Source organism: Schistocerca nitens, chromosome 4 (genome assembly GCF_023898315.1).
Source record: "Schistocerca nitens isolate TAMUIC-IGC-003100 chromosome 4, iqSchNite1.1, whole genome shotgun sequence".
Taxonomy (NCBI): domain Eukaryota; kingdom Metazoa; phylum Arthropoda; class Insecta; order Orthoptera; family Acrididae; genus Schistocerca; species Schistocerca nitens.
The window spans coordinates 213,932,056-213,959,119 of NC_064617.1; the positions used below are offsets into that span (position 1 = coordinate 213,932,056).

The following is a 27,064-nucleotide window of genomic DNA, read 5'->3' on the forward strand; positions in this document are numbered from 1 at the left end:
CCCGTGAATGATAAGTACAATCACACCGCGTTTCGGGGATGGATATTCTCTTGGAAACTACTTGTGTGACGTAAGGTGGGATTATAAAATACGCCTGTCGGGGGCTAGCCTCAAGGGCAGACGTTTATGAAAAAGACACACTGTTTAAAAGATGCACCAAATCCACAATTCTGAAAATACAGCAACGAAATTTTGTAACATGCTTTACATGAAATTAACGCATTTATTGTTAACTTCCTTCGCTTATATGTATTTAAATATTTTTTTGTAGAATTTAAAAAAATTATTTTCAAGAAATAATATATGTACCTTTTTTTCAGATACTTTTAAACAGATTTCGACAAAATTTTCTCTGTTCAATATTTTTGCATACAGTAAGCTTATAATTATTTAATTATAATTCTCTTAGGATAATATAAAAGTCATGCAGAATTCCAAAATTTTTGCCCTATATGTAAGCTTACACTCAGAATTTTAAAATTTACTCTCGAGACGACAATTGCTGGGTCTGTAGGAATAAGTGAATGAAATTCCATAATTCTAACCTTTATGGATTCTGAGAAAAAGGTTACTAAAATTTAAAAAAAAGCATAATTTAACAGAAAATGCCATTTTTGGTTCAACGTAACATTTTTTTCTTATGTCACCTCTTCAGAAGGCCCCAGATTTGGACCTAGAGTCCTCTTTCCCTTCAAGAGTTCTGTTCTGGTTTGTCGTTTTCTGCCTTCTTTCCTTTAGCAGGTCTTCAAGTGAGTTTTCAGCTGTAGAGAGGCGCTGTAAATCGATTTTTCTTAGGACATTTTGAATGGAATTTCCTGCCCTAAAGCCCCTTCTCTCTAATACCTTAATTCTCCCTACGTTCCCATCATTAAATACAAAAACTGCATCATAGGTTGCAATTCTGACAACTGTATCAGATGAAAATGCGGCATAACAGGAATTGTTTCGCCATAAACAAAGCGGACGTTTAGTTATTGTTCCCAATACACAAAATAGAGTCACAGATGATCTATAAAACCCAAGGGTATACATAATGCGTTGTTTGAAAGTAATCCATTAAATCGTTGTTGCTTCAAAATTGGGCGTGCAGGAAGGTCGCGAGACATATTTAATTGTTTTCAGGTACTTCGGATGCAACTTCATCATCGTTTGGGAAGTTACTGCCCATGACTTCTACTAATAAATAAAAAAATAAACTGGAAAATGACATTTTCGGTCAATTTCACGAACGTCGCCTCTTAACTCAGTTGCACCTGGGTACTAGGCAGCACGTCGCTCTTGTCTATGGCTGTGTTCCGTATGTTCTGGAGGACTCCTAAACAACAATAACACACAACTGGGTGTATTTTCTTAGGCTAGTATCATGTGTGGACACTGGACACATCTCATCATTATCTGTGGTAATTTCATGGTTATGTAATACTAGGTCAGTATTTACCAACTTATTATCAAGTCGTGAAGGGTTCATATTTCACGATGTTATGTGAGTGCACGGCACCCGGCTCATGGACATCTGCCCCCAATAGGCAGGAAACAACCAAACGGAATGACGTGAACTTGATAGGGAACGTCTGGGTCCAGTTGAGATATGCGGCGCTGGGACTCACTTTACACACTGGGCAGTTTGAACAGGGTGGACAAGCTTAAGCAGCAACTTGTTGACTTTCTTGTCCTCATCCGTAGCTGCGTGGTCAGCGTGGCTGACGGCCAGGCGAGAAGGTCGGGTTCGATTCCCGGCTGGATCGGAGGTTTACTTCGCTCAGGGACTGGGTGTTGCGTTTTGCCCATCACAATTTCATTAAAAACTACACGCGAATCGGCAGCTGAACTCCTTGAAAGTGGACTCCCGGTCAAAATACGCCACACGCACATTTCATTTGTTGACTCCTCTGTGGGCAGCTCGTCAAGGAGGATTATAGCCTGTTACAATGAAGGGACTCGAGCAACACGGTATAGAATATTGTCTTTCAGCACATTCTCGTTTCACATATATGCAAAAACATAAACATGCAAACAACTGCCATTCTTTTGGTCGTTGTGCATTTTCATTTCACTGTAATGTTATTCTGGTTATACAACAAAGCTTTCTCTTTCATTCCTTTGCATCTTACAATAAGCCCTCTTATGTTCGTAGACATGTGTAAAACATTTTTGTGAACTTTGGCAAGTACATGACAGTATTTTTTTTACTAATATAACTACTTTATAACACAGTTCATTGATGTGGCAGTTCTTTATCTACACAAATAATCTGAAAACCGCAGTGAACTGGATGGCAGAGGGCACTTTCCATTGTATCACATATTAGGGATACTTCCCTCTCCAGTAGCGTCATAGGAAGAATGACTGCTAAAATGCCTGTATGCCTGAATGAGCGTGGTAATTATTTTCTGCTTGCCTTTATGGTCTCTATTGTGGCGATATATAAGGGATTGTAGTACAGGGTGGGCAAAATACAAATAGTCCAGAAAATATTTCATGCACCGTAAAATAGGCAACCCATCTAAAATTATCATCACCTGCGCAAGATGACGTAAGTTCGGGTGCCCACTTTAAATAACATTAAAGATTTTCTGGACCTATTGTATTTTTCGCACCGTGTATATTGCTATTTTCCTAGCATAATACTGATTCTTTAAACTTCATAAGTGCGCTTTCACAGGGTAGCTGGTGTCTATCCTGAAACCTCTACCAGTTCAGGGTTTCCAACATCTCCATGACTCTTTGTCATGGTCCATATAAATATGTGGCCATATGTACTGCCTTCCATTGTATACCTTCAATATTCCCTGTTATTACTACTTAGTATTGGTCCCTTAGACATGAGAAATATCCTCGGAAGGTTCGCACGAAGTGTGATGTTAATAATTTTTGCTATTCTGGAGGGTATGACGGTACCCTGCTCCTCTGTATTGTGCTCTACAGTATATTAACCTTTTTAATAATTGTTTCACGGCCACTGAAAACAGGGGAATAATGTTCATGTTCCCTGTTATGCACGCAGGTTTCAAATTCGTACTGCACGATTAGCTTTTGTTACTATTGTGTAATATACACAAAACCATGACATTACTATCTACGTACGTTGCGATGGTATGGGTTGTGTGTGACATTAATAACTTGAAACGCTGTTGCTGTATTGTGCTAATGGCCTGCACCCATGACCTGTGGAATCCAGTGCACAGAGATCTCCTTTGCAGTGCATAAGCACAACTGTTCCCAACGTATACTTCCACCTTTGTGCCGCGATACACAACGGATGCATCCAGTACGCTGCTTACGACATGTGCAATCGCATCAGCAGGAACTAATTAAAACGGCACGGTGGCCACCGGGTCACAACCCGAATGTACGAAAAGGGTGGGTTTCATTACGATACCTATGCCCCATTCACAACGCAGCGTCGATTTGCTTGAAGTACTGTATAAGTTCAGTGTTGCTGTAATTGTAAGGAGCAATCAAGTGAAACGAAAGAGATGTGAAGTATGTAATCTCTTTATTATTTCGGAAGTAATAGCCATAACTGTAAAACATTTATCCCACTATGAAACAAGATGACAAGATAGAAAAATTTAGCGGTTGCCTACGAAACTATAATTGTACCCTGGCTTGCAACACCGTCCGAAGAAAATGTACGGCCGAAAATGTCTATCTTCACGGCTTCAAAAATATGGTAATCGAATGGGGAGAGATTGCTATTTTGTAGAGGATTTCCAGCGAAACTTACGCAGCGTAGTCGAAACAACCTTGGCAACACGTGTGGAGGCGTTATACTGCAAGAGAACTTGATACCGCGCTTCAATTTTTGCAAAGTGTCCACGTACCAGTACGCGCGCCATCAAGTTCAAATGACCAAAAATGTTCAGCGCCATCATTCTGTTGCAAAGTTGTTTCGACTAGGCTGCAGAAGTTTCTTTTTGGACGCCCTTAAACATCTGATATACAGTCGTGATCTTTCCCCATGCAATTTACATATTTTTGGAACACTTACGAAGGATATTAGGGGTCGTAGATTTGCTTCAGAATAGGAGGTACACGCGTGGGTACAATCATCGTTCTACAGTGAAACGTCCCCTTTGAAAATTAAGAATGACTGTGCTGGTAAACCCCTTACGTTATTTGATTTACAAACAGCTGAGCAAAACTCAACGTACTCAGAGAGTTATCTCTTCACTTATTCTGATCATCACTAAATTGACACACAATATTTTTAACGCAACGCAATCTGACTTTCAATAATCCCTACAAAAGAATGGCCCTGACTAACATTATACCTTTCATGAATCACATACCTCACAAAAATCTTCGTGACTCGAACTACTGCAATCAGCGAGCGCCAGTACTGGGAGCTAAGTAAAAGATTCTAACTACTGAAGGCACTAACTACTGATAGGCATAGTTCGCAAATGAAAGATTTTGATAGAGAACAAACAATGTATTTACCTTAGTAGTGTTCAAAAGTCATAATATATATACCAGTTCATGACATTCAGTCTTACAAATTTCCTTATTCTGATGGACACACGTCCAGATCGTCCTCTCATAGTAACCTCTCAAGACTCTGGCATCTCTCTCCCCTCATCCACCACTGCTGGCGGCTCACATCCAACTGCCCAACGCTACACTAGCGAAGATTCCAACAATGAGTCCAACCAGCCACAGACTACACACAGCGCAGTCAGCGATTTTCACACAGAGCACTTCGTGGCGTTACCAACATAAAAACCTAAACAGCCTACTTACAACAGGCAACCACAAACATCTTTCCATGAAGGCAATGCCTGTCTTGCCTCACAGTGAGATAATTGTATTGGTAGTTACCGCGATTACTTTTGAAATAATAAACAGTTGACTTCCTTCTTTTCCATCTTTCTTGTTTCCATTTGACTGTCCGTGGTATTTACACTAAAACGGCTAGGCCAAGAACTGATCCCGGATATGGCAAACCTACGCCAGAGTAGCAAGGTAACTGGTATACATCTCACTAATATTACGCACCACAATATTTAAATCTGTTTACCAGTTCACGAGCGTAGGTGAAGAAGTCCTCCGTGTCTGCCAATCACGAGCGCCCAAAGTCGCCGAAGTGGCGTCAAATTGAAAGAGTTGCACCCGGCGAACGGTCTACCCGACGGGAGGCCCTAGTCACATGACATTTACATTTAGGAACAAGTGTTGTCATCGAGCGGTTTCGTTTCCGCACTGGCTCTCACAAGGAGTGTTTGTGCCAACCAATCAGGGACCGTTTCCTTCCTCCGAATCGCTTTAGCTTTCAATATCATTTTATAGTAACTGAGACTTTTGAAAAGTAATTAATATCCCAGATGATTTAGTGGGCGACAGACCTTTTCCGACAAGCCTTGAATACATTAAATCTTCTTTATAGTAAACAGGACGAAAACAGTTTAAATGTAGGGCTGTAATCCGCTGCCTTCGTTTTCTGGAGGACTACAATATTTTGGGTGCACAAGGCAGGATGTACCGTTGCTACTAGCACGGTGACAGGCCTAGCCCCATCCCATAGGCAGAGTTCGCAGTGCCACGTACCTTCAAATCTTCTACGGAGGTCGCTCCAAGCCTTCGAAAAGTCTGATGGGTCGCTTTATACAGGCATCAGCCCTCACGCCGATTTCCAACGTTCCCGCAGCACCTGACATTAAACTGACTATCCCATTATTTATTTGCTCCGTTCCACTATAGTTAGGGTTGCCAGGTCCAAAAAGAGAAAAACCGGACTCTGCGTTATACGTAGCCAGACATTTTGTCCTAAATACCGGAATGCCTATTGTAAATAAAAACAGAATTAGACGGACATTTTCAGTGGTTTATTATTAGTCAATTACAGTCAGTTTTTGAGCTCTCAATCATAATGAGCATAAACTAAAAAAAAGCAGTCAAGAGCCTTACAATTTGGTTGTTATGAAAGCGAGTAAATGCTCAGGCTCCTTAACTACCGTATTTTTCCTAAGTTGCTCTCATTGACACTTGCGTGTTTCAACACGAGCAGAGGCGGCGTGCGAGCGAGGTGATCGGCACATTCTACTTTGCCTCTCTCGCTCTGCGTGTAGCATTGGTGTGACACTGTATGTTAGGCTTCTCTGGCCTAGGAAGAAAAACGTAAGACAAATGCATAAGAATAGTATTAGTTAGTATATTTACACAGGGTCGCCAGAAGCAGTATGCCGGCCGGGGTGGCCGAGCGGTTCTAGGCGCTACAGTGTGGAACCGCGCGACCGCTACGGTCGCAGGTTCGAATCCTCCCTCGGGCATTTGAACCAGAAGCAGTGTGAAAAGCTTGTAAGGGTGTTGCAGGGTAGGTGTGCTGAGAAATAATTGTTAAGAAAAGAATTCGATAAGTTACCTCGTTTCAGAGTTAATTATCATTGCAGTTAGCCAGTCAGGCAATTTCTCGCGCAAATTCAATCGGCCCGCCACTTAACAATTAATGCCACTTGTTCTCGTAGTGTAGATGATAGCGCACGTGACTGCTCAGCCTTTGGATCGCGTTCGATCCTTACTACCGTCCCATGTCCAATTTTTTTATCGGCCTCTTTCTCAGCTTAGGAAACCAAACGAAGAACAAGTTTTGTGTTACCGTTAATGGCGAGCCGCTTAAATTTGAGCGCGTAACGGCGTGATTGGATAACTACAGTGCTAATTAACTCGCAATCGCCGCAACCTATCGAATTTCTTTCTTAACAATTATTTCTCAGCAGAACCTACCCTGCATCACATTTACAAGCTTTTCAGACTGCTTCTGACACTTGAATGAGGATGGAACCCGATCAGAGAGGTAGATGGTTCAAATGGCTCTGAGCACTATGGGACTTAACATCTGAGGTCATCAGTCCTCTAGTACTTAGATCTACTTAAACCTAAGTAACCTATGGACATCATACATATCCATGCCCGAGGCAGGATTCGAACCTGCGACCGTAGCGGTCGCGAGGTTCCATACTGAAGCGCCTAGAACTGCTCGGCCACAGCGGCCGGTTCAGAGAGGTAGGATAGACGTGAAATGATATCAGCCGATCCGACGTAAGCCCCCCCCCCTATCCCCCCCCCCCCACACACACACTTACACCATGACTATCCTATTGCAAAACTACCTAGCAAACACGTTTTCAAACGGCTGTAACACGGAAACGATGGGTTTCCGGACTTGGCTACCTATTCAAAATATTATGTACTCATTCCCCTCTATAAGTCTTAGAAGTTTGTGACAGGCATTTCCGAATATCCTGTCTCTGACTGCACACGGGCGGAAAAAAGGCGGACACGTCTGGCTAAAGCTGGACACCTAGGATTAGAGTAGATTAGATTCAGTTTACGTTCGATAGACCCAAAAATGAGATGATTCTCGTGGGTGTGCAATATGTCAGAAACTATAACATAAAAAACACGAAACATTTGAACATTTGTCAGGAGTTTGTCAAACTAGGTGAATACAATACAGTAAACTGGAACAGCTAATATTTACGGAGTCAGAATGAAACATTGTTATGCACTATTAATAAATTTATCGTACACAAAATACCTAATCTTGAGTGTTGTGACAAAGTGCTGTTAAAACTGAAATCTAACAGACATTTTTACTTAAGCTGGCCTAACAGTCTCTGTTAAGATATTCGTCTGTAAAGTAAAAGGAGTTGCGTATCAAGAAGTGTTTCAAACTCTGCTTAAACCGTGCTTTATCTGAAACCAAGTGTTTAACTGTTTCTGACAATTTATTGAAAATGTTTGTTCCTGGATATTGGACCCCTGTTTAGACCAAAGTAAGTGATTTTAGGTCTTTATGTGGATTGTTCTTATTTCTAGTATTGATACTATGTATTGAACTATTGGTTGGAAATAGAGATATATTACTTACAACAAATTTCAGTAAGGTATAAATATACTGAGAAGCAGTGGTTAGAATACAAAGTTCCTTGAAGGGGTTTGTACGTGATGTTCTTGAATTTGCACCACAAATTATTCTTATTACACGCTTTTGCACGCTAAAAACTTTTGCTCGGTTTGACGAGCTACCCCAGAATATGATCCCACATGACATAATACACTCATGCTCATAAATCAAGGATAATTGCGGAAAGTGATGCCACACAACGTGGCACTACACAAAACTGGCTCTAATAGCATAAGCACATAGGGAACACATACGACACAGATCTGTAAGTCCACGGTGTTGGTGATAAGTTGAGAAAACCGTCCCGAAACACATGTGCTACAAAACGCCAAAACGCATGTACCCCGACATCAATATGGGATATGGCCACCATGCACACGTACACAGGCCGCACGACGGGTTGGCATACTCTGGATCAGGTGGTCGAGCAGTTGCTGGGGTATAGCCTCCCCTCGATGGGGTTTAGGTCTGGAGTACGGGCAAGCCACTCCATTCGCCTGATATCTTCTGTTTCAAGGAACTCCTCCACGATGTCAGCTCGGTGGGGCCGAGCGTTATCATCCATCAGGAGGGAGATGGGACCCGCAGCACCCCTGAAAAGGCGGATATACTGGTGCCAAATGACGTCCAGATATACCTGACCTGTTACACTTACTCCGTCAAAGACATGCTGGGGTGTACGTGTACCAATCACAATTCCACCCCACATCATCAAACCACGACCTCCATACAGGTACCTTTGAAGGACATTAAGGGGTTGGTATCTGGTTCCTGGTTCACGCCAGATGAAAACCCGGCGAGAATCACTGTTCAGACTATACCTGGACTCGTCCGTGAACATCACCTGGGACCACTGTTCCAATGACCATGTACTGTGTTCTTGACACCAGGCTTTACGGGCTCTCCTGTGACCAGGGGTCAGTGGAATGCACCTTGGAGATCTCTATGCGAATAAACCGCGTCTGTTCAGTCGTCTATAAACTGTGTGGCTGGAGACAACTGTTCCAGTGGCTGCGGTAAGGTCCCGAGCAAGGCTACCTGTAGCACTCCGTGGCCGTCTGCGCCACTGATGGTGAAATATGGGTCTTCTTGTGGTGTTGTACACTGTGGACGTCCCGTACTGTAGCGCCTGGACACGTTTCCTGTCTGCTGGAATCGTTGCCATAATCTCGAAGCCGGCCGCGGTGGCTGAGCGGTTCTAGGCGCTCAGTCCGGAACCGCGCGACTGCTACGGTCGCAGGTTCGAATCCTGCCTCGGGCATGGATGTGTGTGATGTTCATAGGTTAGTTAGGTTTAAGTAGTTCTAAGTTCTAGGGGACTGATGACCATAGAAGTTAAGTCCCATAGTGCTCAGAGCCATTTGAACCATAATCTCGATATCACACTTTGTGGCACACGGAGGGCCCGTGCTACGCCCTGCTGTGTTTGAACCGCCTTAAGTCGCCCTAGTATTCTACCCCTCATAACGTCATCAATATATGTTCTCTGAGCCATTTTCAACACACAAGCACCTTTAGCACGTCTGAAACCGTCTGCACACTTACTCGCTGCACCCTACTCCGACACGCACCAACACACCTCTGCGTACGTGGACTGCTGCCAGCGCCACCGTGCGACGACCGCAGGTCAAATGCACCGCATGGTCATACCCCGAGATGATTTAAACCCGCAAACCGTCCACCAGAGCGTTGTTTCACCATGTTATCCTTAATTTATGAGGAGTGTAGAATGAAAGAAAGCAAAGTATGCAAGTTTTTTTATATTTATATCTCCTACACCTGACATCATTCTCACTGCGAATACAGACGTTTTTAGGCAACCCTAACTACAGCGTTTCGATAGCTGTATACCGCCTGATTATCTGATGATATGAATAAGGAGGAGCATCGGCCTCCTTGCCAGGATGGTTTCGCGGTAGAGCGGTAACAGCATCAGGATGCTGAATCTGGCCGGTATGTAACGGTGTGGGCGCTGTGTGCTTGTGTCCGCAGCTGACGGTGAACCTGTCGGTGGCGTCGTACGGTGTGCTGGCGCTCCACCTGCTGCTGGACGGGCGGGCTGCACCGTGGCAGGCCGCCGCCACGCCGCTGCTCTATGTCTTCTCCAGCACCTTCACCGGTAAGTCAGCGCACGTTACTGCCCCACTCACACCACCGTACCTGGGCCCGCGCGGGAGTTTTTCCAAGAGCGGGCAACATCTAATAAATTTATTAAGTTCCAACGTACTGATGGAGGATAGAACGAGAAACTTGGGTATTTTCTTCCAATACCCGTCAATATATTTTTGTATTTATGTAATACACTACTGGCCATTAAAACTGCTACACCACGAACATGACGTGCTACAGACGCGAAATTTAACCGACAGGAAGAAGATACTGTGATATGCAAATAATTAGCTTTTCATAGCATTCACACAAGGTTGGCGCCGATGGCGACACCTACATGAGGAAAGTTTCTAACCGATTACTCATACACAAACGGCAGTTGACCGGCGTAGCCTGGTGAAACGTTGTTGTGATGCCTCGTGTAAGGAGGAGAAATGCGTACCATAACGTTTCCGACTTTGATAAGGGTCGGATTGTAGCCTATCGCGATTGCGGTTTATCGTATCGCGACATTGCTGCTCGCGTTTGTCGAGATACAATAACTGTCAGCAGAATATGGAATCGGTGGGTTCAGGAGGCTTACACGGAACGCCGTGCTGGATCCCAACGGCCTCGTATCACTAGCAGTCGACATGACAGGCATCTTATCCGCATGGCTGTAACGGATCGTGCAGCCACGTCTCGATCCCTGAGTCAACAGATGGGGACGTTTGCAAGACAACAACCATCTCCACGAACAGTTCGACGACGTTTGCAGCAGCATGGACTATCAACACGGAGACCGTGTGTGCGGTTATCCTTGACGCTGCATCACAGAAAGGAGCGCCTGCGATGGGGTACTCAACGACGAACCTGTGCGCACGAATGGCGAAACGTCATTTTTTCGGATGAATCGGGGTTCTGTTTACAGTATCATGATGGTCGCATCCGTGTTTGGCGACATCGCGGTGAACGCACACTGGAAGCGTGAATTCGTCGTCCTCATACTGGCGTACCACCCGTGATGGTACGGGTTACCATTGGTTACACGTCTCGGTCACCTCTTGTTCGCATTGACTACAATGAAGAGTCGCCCATGGAGATTTGTTCTAACTCAGCACATGCTCAATATGTCCACCATTTCGTTTCCTAACTTCCTTCAAACTAACACTGAAGTTAGTGATTACCCTACGGCACATGTCTTCCATAATTTCACTGCAAGCTTGAAGAATAAGTCTTCTGAGCTCCATTAAATCACGTTGACGTTTCGGGAAATTGTTTTCCTTTAGGTACCCCTAAAGAAAAAAGTCTGGACTATTGGGGGGCCAACTTTCTCCGTCATTGAAGCGACCTGGAAACCTGAGTGAAATGATCCGCATGTCGTGTAAAAACTCCAACACAGTGTTTGCAGTATGTGGCCTTGCTCCATCTTGCATGAACCACTGCGTGTTGAAGGGCAAGGCAGTAGCAAGAAGCTGTGGAATGAAGCTATTGCGAAGCATGCTCAAATAACGCTCGCTGTTCACAGTTTCTTCAAAGAAAAAGGGTCCAATAAGTCCCTGACTGGAAATTGCTGCCCACGCTGTAATCCTCGGAGCATAATGTTGCCGTTCATGAAGCACTTGTGGGTTTTCAGTGGCCCAAAAGCGTACATTTTGTTTGTTAACCACACCGTCTAAATGAAAATGCGCCTCGTCTGAAAACCAAACGTTGTTGAGAGTTTCTTCCCTATCCTCCGCCCACTGCGCAAACAGTAGTCTCTGCTGCTTGTTTTCTTCAGTGAGCTTCTGTGCACAGGTCATCTTGTATGGGTCCATATGGAGGTGACTTTGAAGAATAAGTTGAACGGAGCGTCTGGATATTCCCAGTTGCACTGCTGCCTTTCTACACGATTTCCCGGGACTTCTCTGCACAGAAACTCGTACCGCTTCAATATTCCCCGGCGAGCAAGCAGGCTTAGGCCGAGGTCGCTTCGCTTCCAGTACTGTTCCTTCCTGTACAAATTTATCGTACAGCCTGTGGATGGTCTTCTTGCAAGGGACCCATCGTGTGTTAAACTGCTGTCGAAAACGCCTCTGAGTCAGAACAAGGCTTTTCGTTTCATGAAAAAGTAACACAATTGCCGATCGTTGCTGTGTCGTCAGTCTTCCATTGTCAGGCATTGCTGCTTACTAGTCTCCTAGCGGCAGTATCGTGAATTACACGTCACTTCGTAACTCATTTGTTTTTCCAAGCTCTGCTCGTACTGCTGTAGAGATCCCATATCTAATGTGCGTCGTAAATTGTGAAAGCAACAGTTAGTAACACATTTCGTGTGCCACCCTGTACCATGCGCAGGGACTTAAGAAAAATCGATTACAATGGTTGAGGACCTCCTCGCAAGTAATGTATTTCTATAGTCTGTGCTAAGCTACTCCACCGGACAGTGGGTGACTGAAAGCGAGTGATTTTGATGGTGAATCATGCTACACTCTGGGGCAATCCGATGGTAGGGTTCGTGGTTGCCGAATGCCTGGAGAACGTTAGCTCCAGTCACCTGTCGTGCCAACAGCGAATTATGGAGTTGATGGTGTTACGGTATAAGGCCAGGGCGTTTTTCGTCGATATAGTTTGATTCCCTTACGGCAAATAAGAAAATTATATACGAAAAAGGATATCAACATATTTTACAGTGCTGTGTCCTGCGTACAGTAAAGGAACAGTTCGCCGACTGTGGTTGTTTGATTCAAATGACTCAAATGGCTCTGAGCATTATGGGACTTAACTTCTGAGGTCATCAGTCCCCTAGAACTTAGAACTACTTAAACCTAACTAACCTGAGAACAACACACATATCCATGCCCGAGGCAGGATTCGAACCTGCGACCGTAGCGGTCGCGCGGTTCCAGACTGAAGTGCCTATAACCGCTCGGACACTCCGGCCGGCTGTGATTGTTTCTACACGCAAAACAATGCACCCTTTCATAGAACAGCAACTGTCAGGCAATGGATTGTCGACAATAACATTTCTGAAATGGACTGGCTAGTCCAGAGTCCCAGCCTGAACTTAATGGAACATCTTCGGGCTGGGTTAGAGCGTCCACTTTGCCCCACAACGTGGCATCCAACATGACTATTCTGATTTCGGCTGTTGAGGAAGAATAGGCTGCCATTCCTCCACAGACATTCAGACACCTCATTGAAGCGCCCCCCAACAGCGTTCAAGCCAAAGGCGAAGAGTCGACACACCCCCTATTAATTTTCACTAATAGGTGTTCGGATACATTCGATGAGACTGTGTATTTCAATATTGCATACGAAGTACGTCTTTTTACGTTATTAATATAAATTGGATGGCACCTTTTTGAATCAACGAGCAGGAGTTAGGATCTCATATGATTAAATACAGGGTATCCAACGAGCTGTAAAACAAGACCTGAAAATTTTTACACTGAACATATATTTACATATATAAAGATGGTATCTGTTCTTTCGAACATGACCGGGCGAGGTGGCGCAGTGGTTAGGCACTGGACTCGCATTCGGGAGGACGACTGTTCAATCCCGCGTCCGGCCATCCTGATTTAGGTTTTCCGTGATTTCCCTAAATGGCTCCAGGCAAATGTTGGGATGGTTCCTTTAAAAGGGTACGACCGACTTCCTTCCCCGTCCTTCCCTAATCCGATGAGATCGATGACCTCGCTGTTTGGTCTCTCCCCCAAACAACCCAACCCCTTTCCAACATGTCCGAAAGAACAGATACCATCTTCATATAGATATACCTTACCAGCCAATGATCTTCTTTAATACGGATGCACTCACATTGCTCAAACTCTTACGGGAATCGGTAGATTGGCTACCACGGGTACAGAGTATAGTGGGCAGGAGCACTACAATTGTATTGTGTGGACGTAAGTTGGAAATGTGGGTCTGACGGGGAGCGTGCCAGAGATAAGTCCCTGCAGTCGCACTATCCTCTGTGTCCTCGATGGCTCCATAGGATAGAGTGATTGCCAATGTAAACAGGAGATCCGGGGCTCGAGTCCCCGTGGGGCACACATTTTCAACTTTCTCCATTGATATACACTCCTGGAAATGGAAAAAAGAACACATTGACACCGATGTGTCAGACCCACCATACTTGCACCGGACACTGCGAGAGGGCTGTACAAGCAATGATCACACGCACGGCACAGCGGACACACCAGGAACCGCGGTGTTGGCCGTCGAATGGCGCTAGCTGCGCAGCATTTGTGCACCGCCGCCGTCAGTGTCAGCCAGTTTGCCGTGGCATACGGAGCTCCATCGAACACTGGTAGCATGCCGCGACAGCGTGGACGTGAACCGTATGTGCAGTTGACGGACTTTGAGCGAGGGCGTATAGTGGGCATGCGGGAGGCCGGGTGGACGTACCGCTGAATTGCTCAACACGTGGGGCGTGAGGTCTCCACAGTACATCGATGTTGTCGCCAGTGGTCGGCGGAAGGTGCACGTGCCCATCGACCTGGGACCGGACCGCAGCGACGCACGGATGCACGCCAAGACCGTAGGATCCTACACAGTGCCGTAGGGGACCGCACCGCCACTTCCCAGCAAATTAGGGACACTGTTGCTCCTGGGGTATCGGCGAGGACCATTCGCAACCGTCTCCATGAAGCTGGGCTACGGTCCCGCACACCGTTAGGCCGTCTTCCGCTCACGCCCCAACATCGTGCAGCCCGCCTCCAGTGGTGTCGCAACAGGCGTGAATGGAGGGACTAATGGAGACGTGTCGTCTTCAGCGATGAGAGTCGCTTCTGCCTTGGTGCCAATGATGGTCGTATGCGTGTTTGGCGCCGTGCAGGTGAGCGCCACAATCAGGACTGCATACGACCGAGGCACACAGGGCCAACACCCGGCATCATGGTGTGGGGAGCGATCTCTTACACTGGCCGTACACCACTGGTGATCGTCGAGGGGACACTGAATAGTGCACGGTACATCCAAACCGTCATCGAACCCATCGTTCTACCATTCCTAGACCGGCAAGGGAACTTGCTGTTCCAACAGGACAATGCACGTCCGCATGTATCCCGTGCCACCCAACGTGCTCTAGAAGGTGTAAGTCAACTACCCTGGCCAGCAAGATCTCCGGATCTGTCCCCCATTGAGCATGTTTCGGACTGGATGAAGCGTCGTCTCACGCGGTCTGCACGTCCGGCACGAACGCTGGTCCAACTGAGGCGCCAGGTGGAAATGGCATGGCATGCCGTTCCACAGGACTACATCCAGCATCTCTACGATCGTCTCCATGGGAGAATAGCAGCCTGCATTGCTGCGAAAGGTGGATATACACTGTACTAGTGCCGACATTGTGCATGCTCTGTTGCCTGTGTCTATGTGCCTGTGGTTCTGTCAGTGTGATCATGTGATGTATCTGACCCCAGGAATGTGTCAATAAAGTTTCCCCTTCCTGGGACAATGAATTCACGGTGTTCTTATTTCAATTTCCAGAAGTGTATATCAACGCCTGTAAGCAGCTACTGATCTGGAATTCCTTGTAATTTCATGTATTTATTTGTTCATAATGTTAGGACGAAACTAAAACTTAAAACTCTGAAATAGAAAAAAAAGTAGTATATATCTTGGAGGGACAGGGAAAAAACATTTCGAAAAAGTCTTATTCAAGTTTATGCCAGTTACAACACTTTGCTTATAGAACTTCACCTCTGATCACCTTAATGGGTATTGCACTGCTTTCATGCTTTCTAAATTTTTATTTGCTGTTTATTATGTGTGTACCTGGGGTCTTGGTCCTGCAGTATTTTAATAGTGACTGCAACAGTTAAAGTTGAACACATTGTGTTTTGGAAGTTATATTTTCTGGCTGGTTAGGTAAAGTGTGGCCCACAGCCGGTATACGATTAGATGCACCTGAGAAATATCTCAAAACACCCTCAAATTGACCAGTAGAATCTTTTCAGCCTTGAAATTTCACACTTTTCCCCCTCTCTTTTAGCGCAGAAAATGGTATTTTCGTTTATCGACTGCTTCATCTGGGCTCATAGATTAAGTATAAATGAGCATATCTACATGTCCATGTTCTACAAAATCTACCACAACAGCTCTGACGCTTAAAACGGAATGTGTAAGATGCATTCAAATGAAAATGACACAGATGGAAAAAAGTAAGTAAACTGGTCATTAGTTCAAAAGAAACCGCCTTAACTGGTGACAGATTTATCCCACTGTGATACAAGACGGTCAGTGCCTTCACGGAAAAATGACTGCGGTTTCCTACGGAACCAGGATTGTATACAAGCGGGCACATCTTCGTTCAATGCAAATCGGTGACCTCCAATGTCATTCATCGGGGCTCCAAAAATATGGGAATCACGTGGTAAGAGACCCGGACTGTATGGAAGCGTGCAGTTTAGTAGAAACAACCTTGGCAACATGTGAGCGGACGTTATCCCGCAACAGACCGATACTGTCCGTCAACACTCCTCAACGTTTGAACTTGACAGCCTGCTTCAATTTTTGCAAAGTGTCCACTTGCCGCTTTGCGTTAATTGTGGCGCCGTGTTCCAAAATGTTAATGAGCAATGGAGTCTTGCAGTCAGAGAAAAAGAACAGCATTACTTTCCTGGTGCTGGCGTGCCTGTTGTTTTGACTACGCTGCAGAAATTTCACTGAGAAGCCGCTGGGAAGCCCTTACACATCCTCCGTACATACACGATCTCTTGCTATGCTTCGGACGAAGAGGTGCACGCTTGTGTACAATGATGGTTCATTAGGCATCCGCGAACATATTTCCATGAAGGCACTGACCGTCTCGTCACACAGTGGGATAAATGTATCAACAGTTATGGCGATTACTTTTGAAGTAGGAAGCAGTTTACTTACGTTTACTTCCTTTTTGTCTGGTTTTCGTTTGACTGCCCCTTATAGAATTAACTAGCCATCATGGATCAGCTTTGTCCACAGAGAGATAGCAGAGTACTGCTGAGATTCCGATGTGCAGCAAGAGGAAGGGTCATCCTTGAGGGAATTGGGGACGAATGACGGGCCACTATACAGCTGCCATGTTTATAGTGTGCTGGGAATCAGCGCGTGACGGTGTTACATCGGTTCCTGTCTGCAGCTCGGTAAGAGGTGTACGAGGAAGCGGCAGAGAAAACATTGAGGGCTGAATTTTGGAGTATGATTTCGTGTGAAAAATATTGCCAAACCTCCGTCGCACCAAGGATCGGCATAATTTTCTGGAAACAGTGGAAAAAAAATGAGTGTATACACTGAAGCGAAAAAAAATGCTTATTCAGATACAGAGATATGTAAACAGGTAGAATACTGCACTGCGGTCGGCAACTCCTATATGAAACAACAAGTGTCTGGCACAGTTTTTAGATCGGTTGCTGCTGCTACAATGGCAGATTGTCAAGATTTCAATGAGTCTGAGCGTGGTGTTGTAGTCGGCACACGAGCGGTGGGACACAGCATCTCCGAGGTAGCGATGAAGTGCGGATTTTCCCGTACGACCATTTGACGAGTGTACCGTGAATATCAGGAATCTGGTGAAACATCAAATCTCCGACGACGCTGGGCCGGGAAAAAATCCTGCAAGAACGGGACCAACGACGGTCGAAGGCAATCGTTCAACGTGACAGAAGTACAACCTTTGCATAAATTACTGCAGATTTCACTGGTGCTCCATCAATAAGTGACAGCCTGCGAACTATTCAACGAAACATCATCGATATGGGCTTTCGGAACTAAACGCCCACTCGTAAACCCTTGATGACTACACGACACGAAGCTTTAAGTCTCGCCAGAGCCCGTCAATACCAGCATTGGACTCTCGATGACTGGAAACATGTTGCATGGTCGGACAAGTCTCGTTCCAAATTGTATCGAGCGGATGGACGTGTACGGGTATGGAGACAACGTCATGAGTCCGTGGACCCTGTATGTCGGCAGGGGACTGTTCAAGCTGGTGGAGGCTCTGCAATGGAATGGGGCGTGTGCAGTTGGTGTGATATGGGACCCCCGATACATCTACATACGACTTTGACAGGTGGTACGTACTTAAGCGTCCTGTCTGATCACTTGCGTTCACTCATGTCCATTGTACATTTATTCGGGAGGACGACGGTTCAATCCCGTCTCCGGCCATCCTGATTTAGGTTTTCCGTGATTTCCCTAAATCGCTTCAGGCAAATACCGGGATGGTTCCTTTGAAAGGGCACGGCCGATTTCCTTCCCCATCCTTCCCTTACCCGAGCTTGCGCTCCGTCTCTAATGACCTCGTTGTCGACGGGACGTTAAACACTAATCTCCTACTCCTCCATTGTACATTTAAACGCTTTCGCTATCCACGGAAACTCTCCAGACGCGAACACTATTTAACATTAATTTTAATTTTAAAAATCAACAGCCTCAGTTGCAAAGTTTACTTAGATTTACCTAGATTTCAGTCGGGATAACCCAAACTTCTTCGGAATAAAAGTATCTACCGTTTGTCCATAGTGGACATCGTCAAGCTAAAAATAAAAATCCATAAATTATCGTCAGACTGTAAAAACGTATCTGAAACTGCCTCCGCCCCACTTCACGACCGCGATGCGGCAGCCACTAGTGCTGTACTGGAACTGACAATACCGTCATGAGGCCCGCCTAGGCGGACACAATACTTTGCGCCTGCGCATAAACTGTGTGATGGGTACTTGTTGGGACAAGACGCGAACCTAACTCCAGACCTTTTACTAGTAAAGTGAAATAAATGAAAGGTACAGCTGAGGAATAGGGCGTATATGTTATCTTGTGCAGAACGTACTTAGATCGACTGTTTTAACATTTATGAAGTATTCGTTGGTCATGAGATGAGGAAGACATCACGTGCTTACAACGTATGGCCTGTCTAGGAAAATTTTGTGCTTAAGCACGAAGTTTAATCACCTAAACAGAACCTAGGAGTGGAAAGGATAATATAAAGCCAAATCGTCATTTGTATGATTTTTTTGAGACGTAAATGTTAAGCATTTGCTTAGCTATGGTTATAACGCATGTACATCCTATTGACTTAGCACACAAATGGTGATGAATAAACTTATGAACAAGTCTACATCTAATCTGTAACGTCCGGCAATACGGGCCATATAAAATACACTCCTGGAAATTGAAATAAGAACACCGTGAATTCATTGTCCCAGGAAGGGGAAACTTTATTGACACATTCCTGGGGTCAGATACATCACATGATCACACTGACAGAACCACAGGCACATAGACACAGGCAACAGAGCATGCACAATGTCGGCACTAGTACAGTGTATATCCACCTTTCGCAGCAATGCAGGCTGCTATTCTCCCATGGAGACGATCGTAGAGATGCTGGATGTAGTCCTGTGGAACGGCTTGCCATGCCATTTCCACCTGGCGCCTCAGTTGGACCAGCGTTCGTGCTGGACGTGCAGACGACGCTTCATCCAGTCCGAAACATGCTCAATGGGGGACAGATCCGGAGATCTTGCTGGCCAGGGTAGTTGACTTACACCTTCTAGAGCACGTTGGGTGGCACGGGATACATGCGGACGTGCATTGTCCTGTTGGAACAGCAAGTTCCCTTGCCGGTCTAGGAATGGTAGAACGATGGGTTCGATGACGGTTTGGATGTACCGTGCACTATTCAGTGTCCCCTCGACGATCACCAGTTGTGTACGGCCAGTGTAGGAGATCGCTCCCCACACCATGATGCCGGGTGTTGGCCCTGTGTGCCTCGGTCGTATGCAGTCCTGATTGTGGCGCTCACCTGCACGGCGCCAAACACGCATACGACCATCATTGGCACCAAGGCAGAAGCGACTCTCATCGCTGAAGACGACACGTCTCCATTCGTCCCTCCATTCACGCCTGTCGCGACACCACTGGAGGCGGGCTGCACGATGTTGGGGCGTGAGCGGAAGACGGCCTAACGGTGTGCGGGACCGTAGCCCAGCTTCATGGAGACGGTTGCGAATGGTCCTCGCCGATACCCCAGGAGCAACAGTGTCCCTAATTTGCTGGGAAGTGGCGGTGCGGTCCCCTACGGCACTGCGTAGGATCCTACGGTCTTGGCGTGCATCCGTGCGTCGCTGCGGTCCGGCCCCAGGTCGACGGGCACGTGCACCTTCCGCCGACCACTGGCGACAACATCGATGTACTGTGGAGACCTCACGCCCCACGTGTTGAGCAATTCGGCGGTACGTCCACCCGGCCTCCCGCATGCCCACTATACGCCCTCGCTCAAAGTCCGTCAACTGCACATACGGTTCACGTCCACGCTGTCGCGGCATGCTACCAGTGTTAAAGACTGCGATGGAGCTCCGTATGCCACGGCAAACTGGCTGACACTGACGGCGGCGGTGCACAAATGCTGCGCAGCTAGCGCCATTCGACGGCCAACACCGCGGTTCCTGGTGTGTGCGCTGTGCCGTGCGTGTGATCATTGCTTGTACAGCCCTCTCGCAGTGTCCGGAGCAAGTATGGTGGGTCTGACACACCGGTGTCAATGTGTTCTTTTTTCCATTTCCAGGAGTGTAGATGGTCATTATTCATTGGTCATTATTCAAGATATTTGACCTGAAATTGTGTAGACTCAAGTCAAAATAAACTAATGCACCTGCCTGATTGAGCTTCATGACGAAGTTATGGTTATGAGTCTTAATGAAGGTGACCCACACACATACTGTAAAAACTGTGTGTGGAACACTGCCATCGTAATTCGGGCCTGGTGACCACTGCCATTGAACTTAGCGAATGGCAGCGGAATTATATTTAAAGCTAAAGTGTGACTTGGCGAACATCGCTCCGGTCAACACACTTAAAATAATTGACCAACAAAGGTCAATACGTACTTAAAGAACTAGTCCAAACTATTGGAGGATTACGAGAAAATGGTAAGTTATGATGTGATTTGGCGAACAACGCTCCAAAGGACATCTTTAAACGTCATTGAGTAAGATCAATTCAAACTGATCCGGCTAGTCTGAATCAAAACTTCGTATCCAGTAGATTGTGGCAAGGTGACGTTACCCTTCCGTGATAAATCTAGGTAAACTTTACAACTGAGGCTGTTGGTTTTTAAAATTAAAATTAATATTTATACAGTTGCTGACAGGGCCACGAAATGTTGAAAATATTTAAGTTCTATTGAATATATCTGGGGTGCCTTTCAACGTGCTGTTCAGAAGAGATCTCCACCCCCTCGTACTTCTACAGATTTATGGACAGTCGTGCAGGATTCATGATGTCAGTTCCCTCCAACACTACTACAGGCATTAGTCGAGTCCATGCCACGTCGTGTTGCGGCATTTCTGCGTGCTCGCGCGGGCCCTATACAATATTAGGCAGATGTACCAGTTTCTTTGACTCTTCAGTGTAGTAATTACATAAATAACAGCACGTTCCGTCGTGCTTAGGAATGTTGAATCTCAATTTTAGTTGACAAACAAACTATCACTGCTAGAAATTCTGTAACCAATAAAAAGCCTGTATGATATTCCAAGCAAGCGGCATGTGCCTTCTCTTGACTCTTGCTGCGGACCTCTATGCCTATCATGTGTAGAGAACAGGCAAACCGTCATCAGATCTTCATGTGGTGACATGTCCAGTGATGCGACAGAGGCTACATGATGTTTACTGTAGAAGCCTGAGGACAATGATAGAGTTACAACGATCTATTTGTTCAGTCGCTCGTCAAATTCTTCACTGATCAGTCAACTGCATAACAAAGGATATAGGAAAAGAAATGAAAATTAACATTTAACGTCCCACTTGTGTCGAGATAACTAGAGGGGGAGGACAATCTCGGGTTGGGGTTAGGGATGGGAGGGCAAAGAATTCGGCAGTGTCCTTTCCAAACGCATTGCACAGCAGGCAGCTCAGAAGCACGCCTGAGAACTGTGGGCGGAATACAATCTTTCCTCTCACTACCTCACTACTCCCCCCCCCCCCTCCCGGGCGGCTGCCACTAGTATGTTTTATCGGGCATCCGAAAGAATATTGCCCGTACCAGTTGTCATGTGTGTTGTGTTACATAGCTCACCGCTAAGGAACTACCATTTCCTTTTACTTTTTGCATACTATTCAGGGAAAACCAGTGCACTGAAGAGATGAGTCGATTTTATGTGCAGGGTGATAATTTAACTTTCAAACCGCTGTAGAAATAACACCACTGGTCAGAATGACGTCAAATTGCAACGGAATATTGTCGGAGAAGGAGAAGGGGGAAAACGTATGGCAGAATAAAAATAAATAATTACAAAATGTAGCAATAGATTCGCTGTAAGCACCATAATTTAATAGTGGTCGACTGCAAATGACAATTGAACCATACAACAACGCCTAAGGTGTTCAAAACAGTTCAGATGGCTCTAAGCACTATGGGACTTAACATCTAAGGTCATCAGTCCCCTAGACTTAGAACTACTTAAACCCAACTAACCTAAGGACATCACACACATCCAAACCCGAGGCAGGATTCAAACCTGCGACCGTAGCAGGCGCGCGGTTCCGGACTGAAGCGCCTAGAACCGCTCGGTCACAGCTGCCGGCGCCTAAGGTGTACGTTTGACGTTAAACAAACTGTACTACTCCGTGTGCATGGGTACACAGGTATGATAGTGTTAGTTACGTAAGCCCATCCACCACGGCAAGGTCATATCACATCGGATGGGAAAAATCGGTTTTAATTGTCCTGATGCCAAAACAGCACAAAAACATCGATAACATGGGTTTTTAACTGTCCTGAGGCCGAAAACCGCATAAAAAGCATCAGTCAAAATCAAATCGGATTATTTATTTCCGTGTGACTGGCTCAAAACATGTTCAATATGCGGTCCATCGTTCTCTGCAACAAGATGAAATCGAGAAACAGCATGTTCCACAACTAATCAAAGTGTTTCCGGGTTCACTTTGAGAACGTGTTGATCAATGCGTCCCTTCAATTCAGCTACGTTCTTAAATGGACCACCAAGTACAACTTCTTTCAGATAGCCCCACACCCAGAAGTCATACGGATTAAGATCAGGTGATCGGGACGGCCAGGCTGTAGAGAAATGGCTGCTTAACTGCATTTTCAATGTGCGGAGGTGGGCCATTTTGCATAGAAATGATGCCATCCATACATCCACGCTGTTGGAGAGCTGGAATGACGTGGTTGCGCAAAAGACACTCATAGCGCTTACCAGTGACGGTACAGGTAACAGGACCGGAAGCACCTGTTTCTTCGAAAAAATATGACCCTATGATAAATGATGCCGTAAATTCGCACCACACATTAACATTTTTAGGATGGAGTGGTACTGGTTGAGTTGCGCGCGCATTTTCCGTTGCCCATATTCGACAACTCTGTGTATTGACATATATTGTCAGATGGAAATGGGCTTCGTCTGTCCACAAAATCTTCCACGACCAATCATTGTGCCCGCCGGTGTGACCGTGCGGTTCTAGGCGCTTCAGTCTGGAACCGCGTGACCGCTACGGTCGCAGGTTCGAATCCTGCCTCTGGCATGGATGTGTGTGATGTCCTCAGGTTAGTTAGGTTTCAGTAGTTCTAAGTTCTAGGGGATTGATGACCACAGATGTTAAGTCCCATAGTGCTCAGAGACATTTGATCCAAGCCAGCCAATCATTGTCCCATGCGAGCAAGGCCGGCCGCTGCGGCCGAGCGGTTCTAGGCGCTTCAGTCCGGAACCGTGCTGCTGCTACGGTCGCAGGTTCGAATCCTGCCTCGGGCATGGATGTGTGTGATGTACTTAGGTTAGTTAGGTTTAAGTAGTTCTAAGTCTAGGGGACTGATGACCTCAGATGTTATGCCCCATAGTCTTTAGAGCCATTTGAACCATGCGAGCAAGAAATCCTAAAGCAAAGGCCTCTCTTGCTGGCAGGTCAAGAGGAAGAAACTCGTGCACATGAATAATTTGGAATGGATAGCAAACAAGGATGTTTCGTAGGATTTTACGCAATGTGCTCAAGGGTATGTCCAATGTTCGTGCAATTCTCCGTGCACGACTCGTCTCCTCCTGCGTTTCTGTGGCCATTGCTTCCACTGACGTCGACTCTTCGTTTCCTCCGTCTATCAGGTTGTACACCAAAAAGAACACGGCTTTCGAATTTCCTAATCATTTTCTCCAGATCCACGGCAGCCTTCGGATGAACGCCTTCTTTCGAACCCTTCAGTGTCCGGAAATTTTGCGGAGCGACGTGTGCACAGTCATCATTCTTGTAATACAGCTTTACAAGCAGAGCGCGATCCTGAATCGAGACAGTCATCGCGAACGTCGCAGACGCGAAAGGAGGAAAAGCCGTGTACCCAGCGTGTTTATATCAACTTCAATGGGTCGTGCGCATGACAGGTGTTTTCATTTACGTATTCTAACACATACAGAGCCATCTACTGACCAATTTTCATACTATTTTTTTTTACTTCTGCCATACGTTTTCCCCCTTCTCCGATAATATTCCGTTGCAATTTGACGTCATTATGATCAGTGGTGTTATTTCTACAGCGTTTTGAAAGTTTAACTTTAATTATAATCATCGTGTACATTGCCAAAAAAAAGTTCGCCTCCGTAGCTGAGTGGTTACCGTAGATGTCTACTATGCGGAGGACCGAGGTTCAGTCCCCGGTACTGCCAGGGAGGAGTGTGAGGACTGGAACGGGGCGCACTAACCCTCGTGATGTCACCTGAGGAGGTACTTGAATGAGAAGTACAAACTCCGAGGTCTGCAAAGCTGACAATGGCTGTGAGAGTGTTGGGCCGACCCCATGCCCCTGCATACCGCATCCAAATTACTGCGTTGGCGGAGGATGACACGGCGGTTGGCGGTAGCAAGTGGCGCTACTGTGGCCAGAGCGGAGCAACTTTTCTCTTACTTTTGCCTGCCAAAAACAGAGCAGTACGCAAAATACATGAACGGATGTCACCGTAACTTCGTACACTTACCGACTACCGGCGGGTATAGAGTTGCAACTCCAATGACATATTGAACAAGCAGGAGAGTGCATTAGTATCATTCGATTATAGTCTTGTTAGCAACCTCATAGGTTATTTAAAAAGCGTCAGCAGGGACAGATGTTGAGGGATCACTGTGAAGGGCACGGAGATGTGGCGTACTCGTGTGAGACAGCGTTATCAGCAGCTGAAAGAGTTCGAAAGGGGCCCCATTGTGGGTCTCTATTTGGTCTGCTGGACGAATCGTGCAATATCGAGAACTATGGGGCATTTGGATGTGACAGTGGCCTGATGTTGGACGGCATTAGGGAAGCATACACGTCGTCAAGGTTCCAGTCAGTCATGTTCGGTCACTACAAGGGAGGATCACATTGTTGTGCACCAAGCACATCGTTGCCTCTTCATATCTATGCTTGCCATCCGAGAACAGGTAATGGACACTCTGCAACATTCTGTGTCATCCAGCACCACTGGTCGGAGGCTAGCAGCAGCTAGTCTACAGAACTATACAGGTTGAAAAGTATTTAAACCGACATACTCTGGGAGTTTGTGGGGGACATAAAAACAAATATTTGACCCTAATGTCATTTTTTCCTATGAGGAGTATTTAAACCGGTAGAGGAAGATTTCCCTGGCGGAAGATAAACTAAACCAAAAAACACTTTTCCATTTTTTTTATGACCAAGAGACAACACATTAACACAACCCAATTTCAATTACAGTAGATTTTCAAAAATGCCTCCATTGACACGTAAACAAAGGTTACACTGTCGGATCATGTTCTTTCTGACACGGGCAAAAACCCCAGGAGTATCCTGAATTGTTCCTGCTGCTGCTACTATCCGGGCAACCAGATCCTCTTCTGATGCAACAGGAGTTGCGTAAACAATGTTGCGCATCTCTCCCCACACAAAAAAGTCTAGAGGGGACATATCTGGGGATTGAGCAGGCCATGGAACAGGATCACCTTTGCCAATCCACGTTTCTGAGAACCGTCGGTCCAGGAATCGACGCACACGACGACTGAAACGTGCCGGCGCCCCGTCATGTTGGAACCACATGCGTTGTCTTGTAGGGAGCGGGACGTCTTCCAGCAATTCTGGCAATGCTGTGGTGAGAAAATTCTAATAGTGCCTGCCATTTAATGGCCTAGGTAGCAGATACGGCCCAATTAAACAGTCCCCAACAACACCGACCCACACATTAACGAAGAACCGCACTTGATGAGCGCTACTAACCGTGCCATGTGGGTTATCCTCACTCCAAACTTGCGAATTGTGCATGTTGAAGACTCCATCACGCCCGAACGTTGCTTCATCGGTAAACAACATAGAGGATGGAAATGTACGATGCATTTCACATTGTTCCAGGTACCATTGCGAAAACTGTGTTCTGGGTGGATAATCAACTGGTTCCAGATTGTGGACAGGCTTTAAGTGAAATGGAGGTAACAAATGCTGTCGAAGGACTGTTCTTACATTCGTCTGATTCGTCCCCGTGTTACGTGCAATTGCACGAGTGCTGATTGAAGGATCCCGCTCCACATGCTCCAAGACAGCTTCCTAAAATTGCAGCGTTCTTACCGTGCGACGGTGTCCCTGTCCAGGTAATCTGCTAAATGACCCGGTCTCACGCAGACGTTGGTACACAGCAGCAAAGGTCGTATGATGCGGGATACGGCGATTAGGATGTTGTTGTTGATAAACCCGCTGTGCAGGTCGTCCGTTGTGGTGCGCTACGTAGTACGCACCAACCATATCAGTGTACTCACTCCAGGTGTATCGCTCCATTAGTAAACAAAGACCATGCACTACTACACTGGTGGACAGCAGTTGCCTACAACTGAAGAGCGTAATACGGCCTCCTCCGGTTAAAATAATTCTCATAGGAAAAAATGACATTCGGGAAAAATATTTGTTTTGATGTCCCCTACAACCTCCCAGAGTTTGTCGGTTTACTTTTCACCCTGTAGTCCCGCGCATAAGCTGCCATTAACACCACAACACAAACATCTGCTTTTGTACTGTTGCCGCGAGAAGGAAGCATGGACTACTGATGTACGGGTTTGCATTTTGTAGAGTGATGAATCGCGGTTCTGTACAATTCTAGATGGTCCTCG

The 27,064-nt window shown here is 46.1% G+C and overlaps 1 protein-coding gene across 1 annotated transcript in view; it reads left to right on the top strand.

Annotated features, from left to right (window-relative positions):
- Positions 1 to 27,064, top strand: part of LOC126252207 (uncharacterized) — a 334,717-nt gene that overhangs the window by 279,187 nt on the left and 28,466 nt on the right. Inside the window, exon 3 of the mRNA XM_049953077.1 lies at positions 9,899 to 10,025. Coding sequence (XP_049809034.1) covers positions 9,899 to 10,025 — 127 coding nt within the window. The remainder of the gene's footprint in view (positions 1 to 9,898; positions 10,026 to 27,064) is intronic.